Here is a 16,232-nt window from a genome sequence, read left to right on the forward strand (position 1 = left end):
TCTGCTTTACAGGTTCTGTTCAAGCGAGGTCAGTGACTACTGCAGCAGTTGTGCATGCAAGTTAGGATGGAGATGCCATTTCAAAGCTGTGTGGAGAAGCTTGCATAGTGCCTGCCCTCGCTGTGCTTGGATTGAGGGATGGCAAATGAGGCAGAGGAGGAAAGGAGAGATTACAATGAGTGATAGAGAGAATGACACATTTTAATACCTTCCATGATCCCACCAAACCACAGCAAAAGACATTCCAGCTGGCAACAAAGCAGGCACTATTATTGTTGTTGTTATTTGGATTGCAGCAGCAGCACCCAAAATATGGCAGGCAATTTCCCAACACAGAGGGAAACATAGCCCCTGCCCAGAAGATTGTGAACCAAGCTCCCATCACACTCTGGTTTGGCAGCTGTGCTTTCCCCATCCACCAGTCCTTTCCCTGTTCAGTCAGGGGCCGATTGTTGACTTGGATCTCAAGACATTTGCTTTTTAGTTACCGCTTTATTATTATTTTCCTTAGTGATTTGATACTTTCTTCTGCCAACATAAGCATGTCCTCCTGCCCCCACTGACCTGCTGTTTTGACATGCCTGGGAACTCCGACCACCTGGTGCCAGCATACACAGCATCACACAGGGAAACCTATTTTCTGTTTCAAAGGCAAGACCAACAGGCAAAGGCCAGAGGATGCTGGGGAGTTAAATTTTTTAAGTAACCACTAGCTGGGTTTCAAGTCAAGAGGATTATTTTTTTAAGCCTCCTCATGGTTTAAAAAAAAAAAAAGGAAAAAAAAAAGTATGAAGTAATTCCCAGACTGCTCAGGACTTTGGAGTGGAGCACTGCTTTGCCTGGCAGGGGGAGCTGTGTCCCAAGGGTGAAAGCAGACACTAGCTTGCTACCTACACTGAGACTCTCCACAAGAACAGAAGGTGCTGGATCTCCAGTGTTAACAACCTTGTTCCAGCATAATGCAGAACAACGCTGCCCTAAGCAGGAAAAGCTGGTCTCTTGGTGTGTGCATGTCTGGGGGGAGGAGGGGTGAACGAGGCCACCTGGGGTGAATGAATGCACTAAGAATGTGGCTGAAGACTGCTCTACCCTTGATGTTCTGAGGACTAGACAGACCTCTGCTGTGGCCCCAAGTCACTTTGCCTAAGAGATTAAAGCTCTGTGAGGTGCCATGAGATTGGGATCGTGGGTGTAGAGAGACCATTTCCTTGGCCTCTTTCCTTTCCTACTGGTTTGTCACTCACTCCTGCTTCCATTTCGACTGACAGATTATACCACCCAGGAAAATTTAAATTTCCTTCTCAGAACAGCACAAAACAGCAACCCAAAAGAGGGTGCAGCAGAGAAAACCATAATGAATTTGCAGCCCTTATTTTGATTTGTATATAAATTAAGCACTAATTTAAATATATATATATATATATATTATATTATATAAATTAGAAGGGTTAATATGACGCAGTTTTGATAGCCCAAGGCCTGGTCAATGGCATACAGAACCAAATTAATCCCTAGTGCAACTGCACTGATTTAAATGGATTTCACCAGGGATAAATTTGATGCATAGAACCTATCGTCCGTGAGGTGCTTGTTCAAATCTGGCCCAGGGCTGCGCTTATCACACAGTGTTACTCTCTGATGGCTGGCTGGTGCACAATGTGAAGAGTGGATAGTAGCAGTCCAGTTCCTAGTGGACAGATGTTATTTTCTCTGTTGGACATAGGGTGACCAGATACCCCAATTTTATAGGGACAGTCCCGATTTTTGGTCTTTTTCTTATATAGGCTCCTATTATCCTCCACCCCCTTCCCAATTTTTCGTATTTGCTGTCTGGTCATCCTAGTTGGACCCCCTTGTGGGCCATCTCAGCAGAAAGGCCAAACTTCCCTTTCACCCTAGAGTTTTTCCCTCTGGCTCAGAACTCATGCACACCAAGGGGGAGGCCTGTGGTACAGCGGTCCGCACTGGACCTGTTCTGGGGAGGACAGAAGACTCTGGTCTCCAAGGCTGTCAGTCTGCCACCTTTAGCAGCAATCAATTCACTCCACATTTTCCCAACAATGCAACTGGGTGACAAAGGTTAATTGGGCAGGTGTCCAGCATGGCTGGGGTAGAGGGGAGCATGCAGCATGGTTGCAGGGATGAGAGGGGGTGGGCCAGTGTCCAGCAGGGCTACATAGGAGTAGGGGAAAAGCAGCGTCTGGCATGGATGGGGGGAGGTGGGGAAAGAGGGTGACACGATACATCAAGCAGGGCTGTAGGGGGGCGGGCACTGGCTGCAGGCATCTGGATTCATAAGATAAATATTACAAGCAGAATAATCTAATTAAACCAAGAACACACGCAAGAGGTGAAGCTACAGTAGAGGCCTCCAGCGTGTCATTTTCCCACAGCATGTGGCCAGCGCTGCAGGGCCTGTGCCTTATATTCCTATGGAAGATGTCCTGGGGAACAATTACCCCTTTGGGTGACCTGTGCCATATACTGGATATGTGTTTGTCCTAATCTCCAGCTTTTAGCATCACAGCACGGCCAAGGCCCAGTCTCATATTACATGGGTCTCTGGGGTCACTGCCTTGTCACATGGCGGCGAGAGAGCTCTCTTCTCCTCTTCCCCCCGCTCCCCTTGCACTGCAGGTGATGTTAATCTTGGAAGCAGCCTTACCTGACACATTTAGGATGGAAGGGGAGATGTCCGGAAGCCCCACTCTGGAGTCTCCCATCCACCAGACAATTGTCACTGGCTCAGGAGGGCCAACGGCAGCACAGGCCATATGGAATGGGGAGTTAGGAGACACAGACAAATCTTCCGGCTCCACAGTAAAGTGGGGTACACCTAGAAAGGCAAACACGAAGGTGTAGTAGCAGAAGAGTTTCCCTCTGCCTCCACCAGGATATTCTCACTTTCTTCCATTAGCACTAATACCGAGCGCTTATAGAGCAGTGAGCCACCCCCTGGAGATCTCAGAGCACTCTACAAACAGCCAGGGATACATTTTCAAAAGCACCTCAGGGCATTAAGGCCTCCAGCTCTCACTGAAAGTCAGTAGGACCTGAGCACCTGATCCCTGAGGTGTTTTTGAAAGTCCCCCTGTGACTGAATGCACCCCTGTATTCACACCCCACACTACAGTACTATGATCATCTTTGGCCAAAATATGCCTTGTGAGGTATTTTTTGAAAACTAATTACTCACTGGTAAATAATTTCATGGTGAAATGTACGTAGCAACTGTGACAAAGTTCCTCCTCTACCTGGGTGGGTCCTGCACTTATTGGCAGATTTGCTCACCTCAGTGATCTTCCCTGCAGTCTGGATCAACTCCTCCTGTGTCTGATCAGGAGTTGGGAGGTTTGGGGGGAACCCGGGCCTGCCCTCTACTCCGGGTTCCAGCCCAGGACCCTGTGGATTGCAGCTGTCTATAGTGCCTCCTGTAACAGCTGCATGACAGCTATAACTCCCTGGGCTACTTCCCCAGGGCCTCCTCCAAACACCTTCTTTATCCTCATCACAGGACCTTCCTCCTGGTGTCTAATACCGCTTGTACTCTGTAGTCCTCCAGCAGCACACCCTCTCACTCTCAGCTCCTTGTGCCTCTTGCTCCCAGCTCCTCACACGCACTTCCTCTCCTCTGGCTCCTCACCTGACTGGAGTGAGCTCCTTTTTAAACCCAGGTGCCCTGATTAGCCTGCCTTGTTGGCTGCAGCTGATCTAATCAGCCTGTCTGCCTTAATTGGTTCTAGCAGGTTCCTGATTACTCTAGTGCAGCCCCTGCTCTGGTCACTCAGGGAACAGAAAACTACTCATCCAATGACCAGTATATTTGCCCTCTACCAGACTCCTGCACCCCACTGGCCTGGGTCTGTCACATATCCCTCCCCCCTGTTCAACACCAAGGGGTTGGGCAGCTTGGGAAGCCAGACAGTGCACATGTGACAAGCCATCGGCATTGCCATGACGGCTCCCTGCTCTGTGTTGCACACAGAACTGGAAAGGTTGGAGGGATAAGAACCACTTGGTCACCCTTGTGTTCTTCTCCCTGTTCCGCTGCATCCATTGAAGAGGGGCATGGTCGGTCACGAGGACGAATCTGCGCCCGAGCAAGTAGTAGCGCAATGCTTCCATGGCCCATTTTACGGCGAGGCACTCTCTCTCAACCACTGCATATTTTTATTCCCTCGGAAGGAGTTTCCTACAGAGGTAGAGAATTGGGTGTTCCTCCCTCTATCTGTGATAGAACGGCCCCCAACCCTACTTCCGATGCATCTGTCTGCAGGATAAATTCCTTGGTGAAATCAGGGGCTATCAGCACGGGGTTACTACAGAGGGCAGTCTGTAGGTCTGTGAATGCTTCCTCTGCTGCATCAGACCATCTCACCAGATCAGGTCCACGAGCTTTCACTAGGTCTGTCAGGGGGGCTTGCCCTTGTGGTAAAGTGGGGGATAAATCGTCGGTAATACCCCACTACACCTAGGAATGCCCGGACTTGTTTCTTGCAACCTTTTCCCACAATGTAGCCAAGATATTTGGCCTCTGTAAACCCTACAGTACACTTGGCAGGGTTTGCTGTAAGGCCAGTTTGCCTGAAGGTATCAAGGATTGCCTCCACCTTCTCTAGGTGGGTTTCCCAGTCTGGGGTATGAATGATCACATCGACCAAGTAGGCAGCAGCATAACTCTTATGCGGGCGTAACAGCTTGTCCATGAGGCGCTGGAAAGTAGCTGGGGCCCATGTAGTCCAAAAGGGAGGACAGTATATTGAAAAAGACTCTCTGGTGTAGAGAACGCAGTCTTTTCCTTTGTGTCTTCCGCAAGGGGAATCTGCCAGTACCCCTTTGTCAAGTCTAGGGTAGTCAAACATATGACATTACTCAGATGGTCCACTAGTTCATCTATGCGAGGTATGGGGCACGCGTTGAACTGGGATACTTCGTTTAGTCGCCGGAAGTCGTTGCAAAACCTTGTGGTGCCATCAGGTTTTGGCACCAACACAATTGGGCTGGACCACTGACTGTGGGATTCTTCGATGATCCCCAACTCCAGCCTTTTTTTTACTTCTGCTTTTATTTCCTCCCTTTTTGCCGCTGGCACCCGATAGGGCCTCATTGTTATTCTGACCCCAGGGTTCGTGACGATGTGGTGATATGTCTCGGTTGTTCGACCTGGATTTGTCGAGAACACATCTTGATTCCGGAAGATCATTTCAGACACCTCATTCTTCTGGTCTAGTGTTAAATCGGGAGACACTCTCACCTTTTTGGAAGGCTTGTTTTCCTGGGTTAGGTCTTTTTGGACAGTTATGCATGCCTCTTGTGCATGCCAGGGTTTCAGAAGGTTGATGTGATAAATCTGTTCTTGTTTTCAGCATCCTGGCTTCCGCACCTTGTAGGTTACTTCCCCTATGGGTTCAACCACCTCATAGAGTCCCTGCCATTGGGCCAGAAGCTTGCTTTCTGCCATGGGTACCAACACCATCACCCGATCCCCTGGTTGGAACTGTCGGACTTTTGCCTGGCGATTGTAATGGGTTCTTTGGACCTCCTGTGCCTTTTCCAAATGTTCCCGTACAATAGGAGTGACCTGGGCTATCTGGTCTCCCCTCATTGGGTTCCTCTTCCCAAATCTCTTTGGTGATATTTAGTATGCCATGGGAGTGATGCCTATATAATAACTCGAAGGGGGAAAACCCAGTTGAGGCCTGAGGTACCTCCCGGATAGCAAACATAAGGTAGGGTAGTAGGGTGTCCCAATCATTCCTGTCCCGCCTTACCACCTTCCATATCATAGCCTTGAGGGTTTGGTTAAACCTTTCTACCAACCCATCAGTCTGCAGATGGTAGACTGAAGCTCTCAGGGTATGTATATGGAGCAGCGTACAGAGGTCCTTCATTAGCTTTGACATAAATGGGGTTCCTTGGTCTGTTAATATCTCCTTTGATAGCCTCACTCGGGCAAAGATTCCCACCAGCTCTTTGGCTATCATTTTAGAGGCTGTGTTCCGCAGGGGGACGGCTTCTGGGTAGCGAGTAGCATAGTCCAAAACAACAAGTATATATTGGTGGCCCCGAGCCATCTTCTCCAGGGGTTCCACTAGGTCCATGGCTATTCGCTCAAAGGAGACTTCTATGATGGGAAGGAGTACTAAAGGTGCCCTCAGGTGGGGACGGGGACTGTGCAGCTAACACTCCGGGCAGGAAGCACAGTACCTCCACACTTTTTCATGTACTCCGGGCCAGAAGAACCGTCGTAGGACTCGTGCCAGGGTCTTCTCTACCCCCAAATGCCCCCCAAAAAGATGACTATGGGCAAGACTTAATACCAGTATTCTGGTGTTTTTGAGGTACTAGGATCTGCTGTATCTTCTGCCCCTGTATTGGTGCAACCCGGGATAAGAGATTCTTCTTCATTATGAAGTAGGGTCCTGGTCCCTGGGTTTTCCCTTCCACAGGGACCCCATCTATTTCAGTCACCTCCTTCCTAATGTTGTTGTATCTTGGGTCTTCAGCCTGGTCCCATCCAAAATTTCCTCTCCCGAGGCTAATCTGCCCAAGATCTAGGGGCCCAGTCTCTGTTGCCTCTACTGGTTCAGAAGCATTAGGGTGGGGGTCAGACTTGGGTGCTTCTCCCTCCTGGGTGGCCTCCTTTTCAGCTGCTCCAGTCTGCCTACCTACAAGAGTGATCCTCTGGCTTTGAGTCAGTATTCGGGTTCCCAAGGCCTTAGCTGCCCTCCTTTCCCTTTTCAACTTTCTACCCTGTCTGGGAATGGAAAATAAATCTGGGGATATTTCAGAGAAGACTGGGGGTTGATAGTCTACTGTGGATGCCTCACTAACTTCAGGGTTCCCCTTTTCCTCCAATCCTCCCACTGGGAGTAAGTTTCCAAACCGTGGGAAGTCCCTCCCTATAAGCACTGGATATGGGAGTTTAAGGACTACACCTGTTGCTATGTCAGTAGTGTTCCCCTGAATCTCGAGTTTTACTGGGATGGTGGGGTAATAACCAACTGTCCCATGGACGCATGTTATCCCTGTACGCTCAGCACGCAGCAGCTGACTACATTTGACGAGCTTCCCCAAGACAAGCGTGATAGCACTCCCCGAATTAACCAGTGTCGTGGTCTCTACCCCATTTAGTTTCACTGGTCTGGTGTACATATGTGGGGTTAGTGAGACCCCCACAAGGTGGATTAGGGAGCATGGGTCTGCCCAGTTCCCCAGGTTACACTGCATTGGCTCCTCAGCATTGGGACACTGTGAAGCTATATGTCCCCACTCCCTGCAGGCATAACGTCTGTATGGAGCCCTAAGCATTCCCCGGTCTCTTGGTTTGGGCAATCTAACATCATGATCCTCTTCTCCCTCCGTGCTCCGACTCTTTGTGGCCTCTAGTGGGCCTTCAGCCCCTTTCTTTTTCCACCTGGGCTCTCCTGGTGACCCAGTTACCTGAACTCTAGGGTTTGGTGCTGCTAGTTTACCCGGGATACCTCTTCCTTAACTGGTCGGGTCAGCTCCCTCGCCGTCCTTCGCCTCTTTACCACTGCAACAACCTCATCATAGGTGGAGGGTTTGTTCTGGCTTACCCAGGCACAAAGGTCTGGTGGTAGTCTCCTCATGTATCGGTCGATGACCAGAACCTCTAGTATCTCTTCCGGACTCCGGGACTCCGTTTGCAACCACTTTCGTGCGAGATGGGTAAGGCCATACAATTGGGATCGCAGGGTTTTGTTTTCCTGTACCTCTACTCGTGATATCGTTGAGCCCGCACTGCGGTCGTTACCCCAGATCTGGGCAGGATCTCTGCTTTCAGCTGGGGGTAGTCTGCTGCAGCCTCCTCAGGCAGATCATAGTAAGCCTTCTGGGCCTCCTCACACAGGAATGAGGCAAAGATGCCAGACCACTGATCTCGAGGCCAGGCCTCCCGTAGGGCTGTCCTCTCAAAGGCCAGAAGGTATGCTTCTACATCATCCTCCCGCGTCATTTTCTGCAGCCAATGGCTGGCCCGTATGATCTGCGTCCCATCATGGCCGCGGTTCAGCTCTGTAAGGGTCTTTACCTCGTTTACCAGTTCCCACAACATAGCCTGGTCTTGAGAAGTCTGGTCCATCAGCAGGCGATTAGTCTCTTGCTGCAACCGCACTGCCTCCTGTTGGGCAGCTGCCTGGACACAGGTAGCCTCCTGCTGGGCTGCCGCAGCTTGTATCAATGCCCGTACTAAGTCATCCACTGTGGCGAAAAAAAATAAAAATAAACCCTCTACCATTTTTTTTAAATCACCCTCCTGCCGCGCTGTGCACACCTAATCCCACGCCTGACACCAGTTGTGACAAAGTTCCTCTTCTACCTTGGTGGGCCCTGCGCTTATTGGCAGATTTGCTCACCTCAGTGATCTTCCCCATAGTCTGGATCAACTCCTCCTGTGTCTGATCAGGAGTTGGGAGGTTTGGGGGGAACCCGGGCCCGCCCTCTACTCTGGGTTCCAGCCCAGGGCCCTGTGGATTGCAGCTGTCTATAGTGCCTCTTGTAACAGCTGCATGACAGCTACAACTCCCTGGGCTACTTCCCCAGGTCCTCCTCCAAACACCTTCTTTATCCTCACCACAGGACCCTCCTCCTGGTGTGTGATAACGCTTGTACTCTGTAGTCCTCCAGCAGCACACCCTCTCCCTCTCCCTCTCCCTCTCAGCTCCTTGCGCCTCTTGCTCCCAGCTCCTCACACACACTTCCTCTCCTCTGGCTCCTCCTCACCTGACTGGAGTGAGCTCCTTTTTAAACCCAGGTGCCCTGATTAGCCTGCCTTGATTGGCTGCAGGTGATCTAATCAGCCTGCCTGCCTTAATTGGTTCTAGCAGGTTCCTTTTACTCTAGTGCAGCCCCTGCTGGTCACTCAGGGAACAGAAAACTACTCATCCAATGACCAGTATATTTGCCCTCTACCAGACTCCTGTACCCCACTGGTCTGGGTCTGTCACACAACACTATGTGCAAAGTTAAGATATCTCCCTGGTATGATGCTAAAGGCACATGCTCAAACTCACGTAGCTCCGGCAGAACTGGTCTTAAACAAAGGGATGTGCCTTTACCTCAATTTGCGTATAAGCTGTAAACAGACAGTGAGAGGGGAAAGACGACAAAGAAAAGCTGTATTTCAGTATACATAATTGAAAGCAAACAGCATGAAGCCCCTTTCCTCTGTCAGGCTCCATGTCGCCTTGCTCTCAGCTGGAAAGAACTTTAAACAGAGGTCACGCTCAGGAAAATGTTTTCAAAGGATGACTGAGCTATAAGAATTATGTGCAAAACCACCTCAAGTTCTCTCTCCTTACACACCTTTCTCTGTTCACCTAAGAAGGCAAGAAAAGCAGCTCTTGGACTTTGAGAGCATATCCTGGCCGGAGAATTTGGTCAGCAATGTATTGAAAACATGGGGGGAAAACTCCATCTTGAACCAAATCAAATTTGTTAAGTTTAGAAAGAGTTTTCTCTTTATTTTTCTTGCAGCCATGGCTCGTTACTTGTACTCACTTAAAACCTCTCTCTTTATAATTAACTAAACTTGTTTTATTCTTTAATTAAACTAATCCAGTGTTGTGGATTGTTTGGGTAACTCCATTTAAGGCAGCAGATTGTTGTATGTTGATCCCCTTATGGGGCAAAGGATCTAATATATCTGGACTGCCCAGGAGAGGGCTGGACAGTGCAGAACACAAGTTTTTAGGGGACCATCTGGGACGGAGAGTGTGTTGGCGTCACCCTGCAAGTAGTAACCAGCATTGCTGGAAGCCAGAGTGTGGCTGGTGTTTGCTGACAGGCTGCTGGGGTCAGAGCTGCTGGAGCAGGGCTGTGGCTATACACAGACCCTCAGGATGTGACCTGCATGCTGTCTGTGAGGAGCCCAGGTTGGAAGCTAGAGCAGCAAAGCATTGTGAGGCACCGTAGGTTGCAGGGCAAGGCTGACACAGGTCCTCACTGGTGTGGATTGCACCCTGGAATGTCATACCCACCAGAAATGATTAAGCCTCAACACAATCATCTGAGGTGGCTTTTAATGGCAATGTGAGCTCCCTTTTACAGATGGAGAAACTGAGGCCAAGAGATCTCATGGCCCATATTTCTGGATGCATCCATTGAAATTTTTTATACATATAAAAAGGTGCCTGGCCTAGGTTCTAGGTTTCTTTGTCATACATTAAAAAGTCAGTTCCATAAGAATGTTGAAACAACAGCTGCACTCAACCACAAACCAGAAAAGATTTAGCCAAAGATGGAATTGTCACAGTTCAGGGCAACTGCATCTGTATCCCCTCCCCGCCCACCTGACCAGGGTTTTTCCAGGCTGCACAGCTCCCTGCCTGCACTATGAATTCCCCAGCAAGCCTGACTGCTTTGCCTCCTCAGAGGCTACAAACAGTTGTAGTTGTCCACAATTAAATTACTGCACAGCCCTTTCTAAGCAAGCACACGTATTCTTAAGGTGAAAGCATTCCAGAGAAACATTAAAACAATAAAAGAATCTCCACACCAGCCAATAAGCTTACTAGAAACCACTCCAACCAAGGCTCTGATAGGGATCAGTACTCCAAACCCACATAGTTGGTTTTCTGTGGTTACAAGTCCATAACAGCTGTTAGCTAAGAACAAGCACCCATGAATCTATAGGAGTTCCTCATTTACACAGATTGGGCCTGGGATCACATAAATCAGCAGACTATCAATCTCTCCTCAGGACGAAGCTTTAAAGAGCTGGGATTCTGCATAACCATCGGCAGTGAGAAGCAGGGGAATTTGCATTCACCTCCCCCATGATATTTCCCAGGAAATCCACTTCACGTGCATTGTTCCAAAAGTTCATTCTTGGCTTCCATTTCGTTCAATAAAGTCCTCTGATCATCCAGTGCCACTATTGTGATAATATGTAACCTTTGCATTTAATACAATGGACTCCAAAGACACTTGAACTTAACATCTCCCAAAGCGACTGCAGGAACTTGCCATATCTGTCCCAGAAATAAAACAAAAAGCAGCCCTTACTGTGCCCTTCTCCACAAGCCTGGCTGAACAGACAGCCTTGTCGCTGTCCTGAAAGACAACGGTCAGGCTCTCTCACATCAATGGGGAGAGTCCATCCCACAGCTGAGGGCCCCTCACGCAGACCTGCTCTGCTGTCAGCTCTCTTTCACACAGTCTGATCCAAAGCCCATTAAAGTCAGTGGAAAGATTCCCACTGATTTTAAAAGGACTTTGGAGCAGGCCCATACCAGCATCTCAGCGGACTGCAACTGCGTCTTTGGATTTTATACTGCTGTCCATGATTACAGTATCTAAGTGCAAGGAGAAAGGTGGTCACTCACATACATAGGTCCCAAACCATTCAGCTTTCTAGATCCAAACCAACTAAAACTTTACCCGGGTACCAATAAGGACTCAGTGCAGATCCTGGAGCACTGGTGACGCATGCTTCTAATGAGATACACTGCATAAAAAGATGGATGCCACATCCTGCATCAGCTTCAGTTTCCAGGTTGATTTATGATGCAGCCCAGTATAGAGCACATTTCAGTAGTCAAATCTTGAAATTACAAGAGTCATGACAGTTGTTATGAATGGATGGGGATGGCAAAATCTGTGTCCAAAAGGAAAGGTCACACTCTCCTAGCTGGACAAAATTGAAAAAAGGCTTCTTTGGAAGTTGCTACTGTATGATCATGTAACAGCGGTGAGGAGCCAGTGAGAGCCACAGGCTGAACTTATATGCTTAAATGAAAGCACTGAAATCTGACCTAAGTAAATGGCCTGACTGACTTCAGCAGGAGCTGCCGGTGTTCAGCACCTCAGAAAAGCAAACCATTTATTTTTGTCTAGGTGCTTAAATATGGATTGAGATGCCTAGTTTCAGACCCATGCAAGTTTGGAAATTGTGGTTTAAAGTCTTTTGACTCTAAGGGTATGTCTACCCTACAGGCGCTACAGCAGCGCAGCTATGCCACTGGAGTGTAGACACTTACTACAGGGATGAAAGGGCTCACGGAGTCATTTCAAAGTGACAAAGTGCTAGAGGAACCTTAGCTTTTCTTTTTTAAAAAGTCATGTTTACCATAGTGCACCTATCATGTTACCTCCTCAGGTATCACCTACTGTTGTATTTTACATAAGACGGACTCTGTTTTCTAAACCGGAACCAGTTTCAAAGTCATTGCGCTTTCTTAAATTCTTGGATAAAGAGTTTCTCAAAAGGCCAAATCTTGTAATCCTAATTTAGGCAAAATCCCCACTACGGGCAATAAGATTTCTGCCTGAATATAGACTATGAGATTTTGTCTTAGATTTTAGATAAATTAATGCATATGAACTCATTCAAGTTCACCCTGGCTAGATAATTCTAATAACCTATATCTGTGTAGTGTTTTCTCCTGAAGGATGTCAAAGCTCACCAAAACTGTATATACAGGGATCACACACTCAACATTCTACTGCAGCCACCTCTGGAGTGGAACATGGTAGCCGTTGTGAACCAACAACACAACACAATTGGGGATATTTTTATCTTAAAACATTTTTTCTCCAATTGAAGCTGTAGAAGAAATGTTACATTGACAAAACACTGGAACTGAGTCAGGACAGATAGCAGGATGAACACCCTATTATTGTGAAGACCACTATGAAAGCTTTAATGACTATGAAAGACTAGGACCCTGGTTTCACATTTCGATCCAAAACACAGTATCCCCAGCAGCACAATGCACCCTAGGACTATGCAGGGACACTCACTCAGCTCTGGCCTAGAGAGACAAGTACACTTACTAAAGAAACAGTACAACTTCTTGATGAAAACTGGTTGTTTTTGCAGATCTCCTGTTCAAATACTAAGCAGCCTTAATGCTTGAGACCTAATATGATCATAACCTAAGGAGGTATGGCTGCAGGCTATATGGTGCCACCTATCCACTCTGGCTTGGAGTAACTATTGAACAAATGTGTAGAAGCTTTACATTTACCAGGCCAGATTGCTGTGCAAAATGCACCAAAGATTATACACTTAACTTGAGTAAACTCTGCTCTAATCCAAAAAAGCTTCCATTTGAAGCAACGCTGGTCATGGAAATTCTAAAGGAAAGTGCTTCTCGTGGAACTAAGAGAATGGTACTAAAACTATGGTCTGTGGATTAGCAATGGTCCATGGAGCTCTTCTTGGTGACCTGCAGAATGAGCCATCTGAAGACTCAAGCAACGCAGGATTAGGAGGTTGGAGGGGATGTTTGTCCATGAGACGATCCTTCACTTATTTCCTGGCCTGCAGAATTAAAAACTGAGAATCTGTGAACTAATACACACTCTTCCAGTGCAGTTGTCGCCTCTATCACTTCCTATTCCTGCACCTTAATTAGTTCACTGTGGTACCTTACAGTTCCTGCTACTGTCCCCAGCTGTGAAAAGACTGGAGAGCCTGGCGCAGTCTCCTCTGACCAGTCCTACTAGTGTGATCCCAACATGAGAGAGCCCTAAAGGGAAGCTAGCACTCTTCCTCCTTACCGTCCACTATGAGCCACACTTGTTGTGATTCTTCCTTCTTCCCCTTGTTCTCAATCTGGCACCAGTACTTCCCAGAATCCGTCCGCTCAACGGATTTCAAACTGAAAAGAGTGAAGAACCACATTGATATTTTACATTTATAACACAACTTTCATCCCACAGAATAAGAAAACTAGATACACACACAACACCACTGATATGTAGCCACCTCTGGGGAGGAGGGCAGTAGCTAACCAGCACAAAGCATGCGGCACAAGAGTGGATAGAAAACAGAGATACTTTGGGTAAAGCCCTACTTCTGTGAAAGGTGTTGGGGGATTTTTAGTACCCACACAGAGCAGAGAGGCCCTCATCTGAAATATCTACAAACAGGAAACAGCATGGCACTTAATTCACCTATCTTGAAATATAAAGGGGCTACTTAACCCACTTGATTCTGAACTTGTGATTCCAGAGAGTCTACTTGAACTACTAAATCATCCCTAGCCAGCAGCTCCTATTCACAGGCCTGCTGAGAATGCAAATACTGTGTTTTTGTTAGGGACAGGATTGATTGCACAAACCCTCACACAACGACTGATGGATCAGAATTGGCACTCCTTCACTCTGCCCCTACTCAGCATTGTTCTTATCCGAGGAACGCTTCTAGCTAACTGATCTGTTCATACTGCAAACCACCTAGGGCTAATGTTTTCAGTGGAGCCATGCTGATTTACACCAGCTGAGGATCTGACCCTGACAGCCCATGTCTGGTCTCACTCACTCAGGTGCAGCTCCCATTGACTTCCAAGAGAGGTGGCCCATGCAAGTGAGGGCAGAACTGGGGCTTAAGTGGTATCAGAGTTTTAGACCTCAAGGGGGGAATTCTGCCCTCAGTTATAGGGCAGAATTTGCTCCAGGAGTTGAGACTTCAGGGTCTCAGGTACCAAAGACCTCAGAGAACGTGAGAGTGCCCTTTGATTATACAAATGCAAAATGCACCCTTGTGATGTTGCAGCCATGCATCTGCTGCCGTGCAGGGACCCTGAGCAGATCTGATGCTCCCTTTTTTTTATGCCAACAGTTGGTCTTGGTGATGGGGTAAATGTGCAGGGTGGAAGAAAGGAAGGGGAGAGTGCTTGCTGAAATGCACAAAATGCTCTCACTACAGCCTGATTTTCAGAGCTGTACCTTCAGATGAAACCAGCTGTCCTGCCCATCCAGCCACTTGTTCTGAAACACAGTGACTGTAGGAGAAAGTCATAAAACAGTGGGTGGTTGAAATGATTACTTTAGGAGGAAGAAGGAAACAGAAAAAGAAAATGGCCATATCTAGATCCAGCATCCAGAGTCAGCTCTGATGCTGTGGAGCTATTGTCAGTGGAGGACTATGAGGGGTGAGAAAGGGCTATGGGGATCAGACCAGGAGAACAAGGGAGTGTGGGGAGACAAAAAAGTCCTTAATCTGGGGACGGGGAAGGGGTCTATAATGGGTTCTATGATGCAGTGCTGCAGGATGGATTACTGCACACAGATTTTTCCTATCAGAGGAAGGTTCATTGCAGCTTATTCATCTATAATCAAGTCTCATGCTTCAAAGTTTCAGACAGTTCACTGCAGGGGTCAGGAAGAAGTTCCCCCCTCCCATGCACAATTGGCTAGATGTATTCTGTTTGAGGGATTTTTAGCATCAGAGATTGACCACAGCTGAAGATGGGACACTGGACGGGGTGGATGACTGCTGTGAAGTGTTACAGAGAATCCTGTGTCTAGATGCCTGGCTGGAGGGGTCTTGCTCAGATGCTCAGGGTCAGGCTGGTTGCCAGGTTTGGGGTCGGGAAGGAATTTTTCCCCTAGATCAGATTAATTGGGACTTCAGGGTTTTTGTTTTGCTGGCCTCTGCAGCACGATGCATAGTTCACTTGCTGGGATCACCTGGGCATATCCTACCTAATCATTTCCCTGCCATTGCAGGGACATTGGTGGCATCTTGGTCTCTCCTGTTCTCTGCTTGTGGAACACAGCAACTTAGACTCCTGAGAACTGAAATGCTTTAGCCTATTGGGCTCACTCAACATAGGGGCAACTGAGTGAAATGTGATAGCCTGTGTTATACAAGAAGTCAGACTAGATGATCTACTGGTCCCTTTTGAATGAATCTATGAAATCCTCAGGACTTGTCTAGGGTTGCCAACCCTACTGGTTTCACCGTGAGTCTCCCGGAATCGGGCTCTATCTCCCGGAGGCTACTGAGGCCAAACTGGGAAATTTTAGGCCATTAAAAGTCCAGCCCCAAGTGCCAACTCCACAGCTCCCATTGGCTGGCAACTGTGGCCAATGGGAGCTATGGGGGAAGTGCCTGCAGGCAGGGGCAATGCCCCCTGCCCAGGGGCTGCAGGGACGTGCCGCTTCTGAAGTGGTGCAGGGGCAGGGTGCCTGCCTTAGCCCCATTGTGCTGCTGACTGGGAGCCGCCCAAGGTAAGTGCTGCCCAGCCAGAGACTGAACCCCTCGCTCCCTCCTACACCTCAACCCTCTGCCCCAGCCCCGAGCCCCCTCCTGCACCCAAACTCCCTCCCAGACCCCTCACCCTCTCCCACACCTCAACCCTCTGCCCCAGCCCTGAGCCCCCTCCAACACCCAAACTCCCAGCCTGTACCCTGCACCCCCTTCCACACCTCAACCCCCTGCCCCGGCCCTGAACCCGCTCCAGGAGCCTGCACCCCTT

The 16,232-nt window shown here is 48.5% G+C and overlaps 1 protein-coding gene across 8 annotated transcripts in view; it reads right to left on the minus strand.

Moving 5' to 3' along the window:
- The window catches only part of TYRO3 (TYRO3 protein tyrosine kinase), a 65,437-nt gene that overhangs the window by 41,939 nt on the left and 7,266 nt on the right, over positions 1–16,232 (minus strand). For 3 of the 8 annotated variants that reach the window (XM_050954948.1, XM_050954949.1, XM_050954947.1), the window contains exons 3-4: positions 13,528–13,628; positions 2,666–2,836 (exon numbers count right to left, since the gene is read on the minus strand). The exons of 2 other annotated variants lie outside the window; for them this stretch is intronic. In XM_050954948.1, the coding sequence (XP_050810905.1) occupies positions 2,666–2,836; positions 13,528–13,628 (272 nt within the window). The remainder of the gene's footprint in view (positions 1–2,665; positions 2,837–13,527; positions 13,629–16,232) is intronic. 3 more of the 8 variants (XM_050954951.1, XM_050954952.1, XM_050954950.1) reach the window with 2 other exon arrangements.

This window comes from Gopherus flavomarginatus, chromosome 5 (assembly GCF_025201925.1).
Source record: "Gopherus flavomarginatus isolate rGopFla2 chromosome 5, rGopFla2.mat.asm, whole genome shotgun sequence".
NCBI lineage: Eukaryota > Metazoa > Chordata > Testudines > Testudinidae > Gopherus > Gopherus flavomarginatus.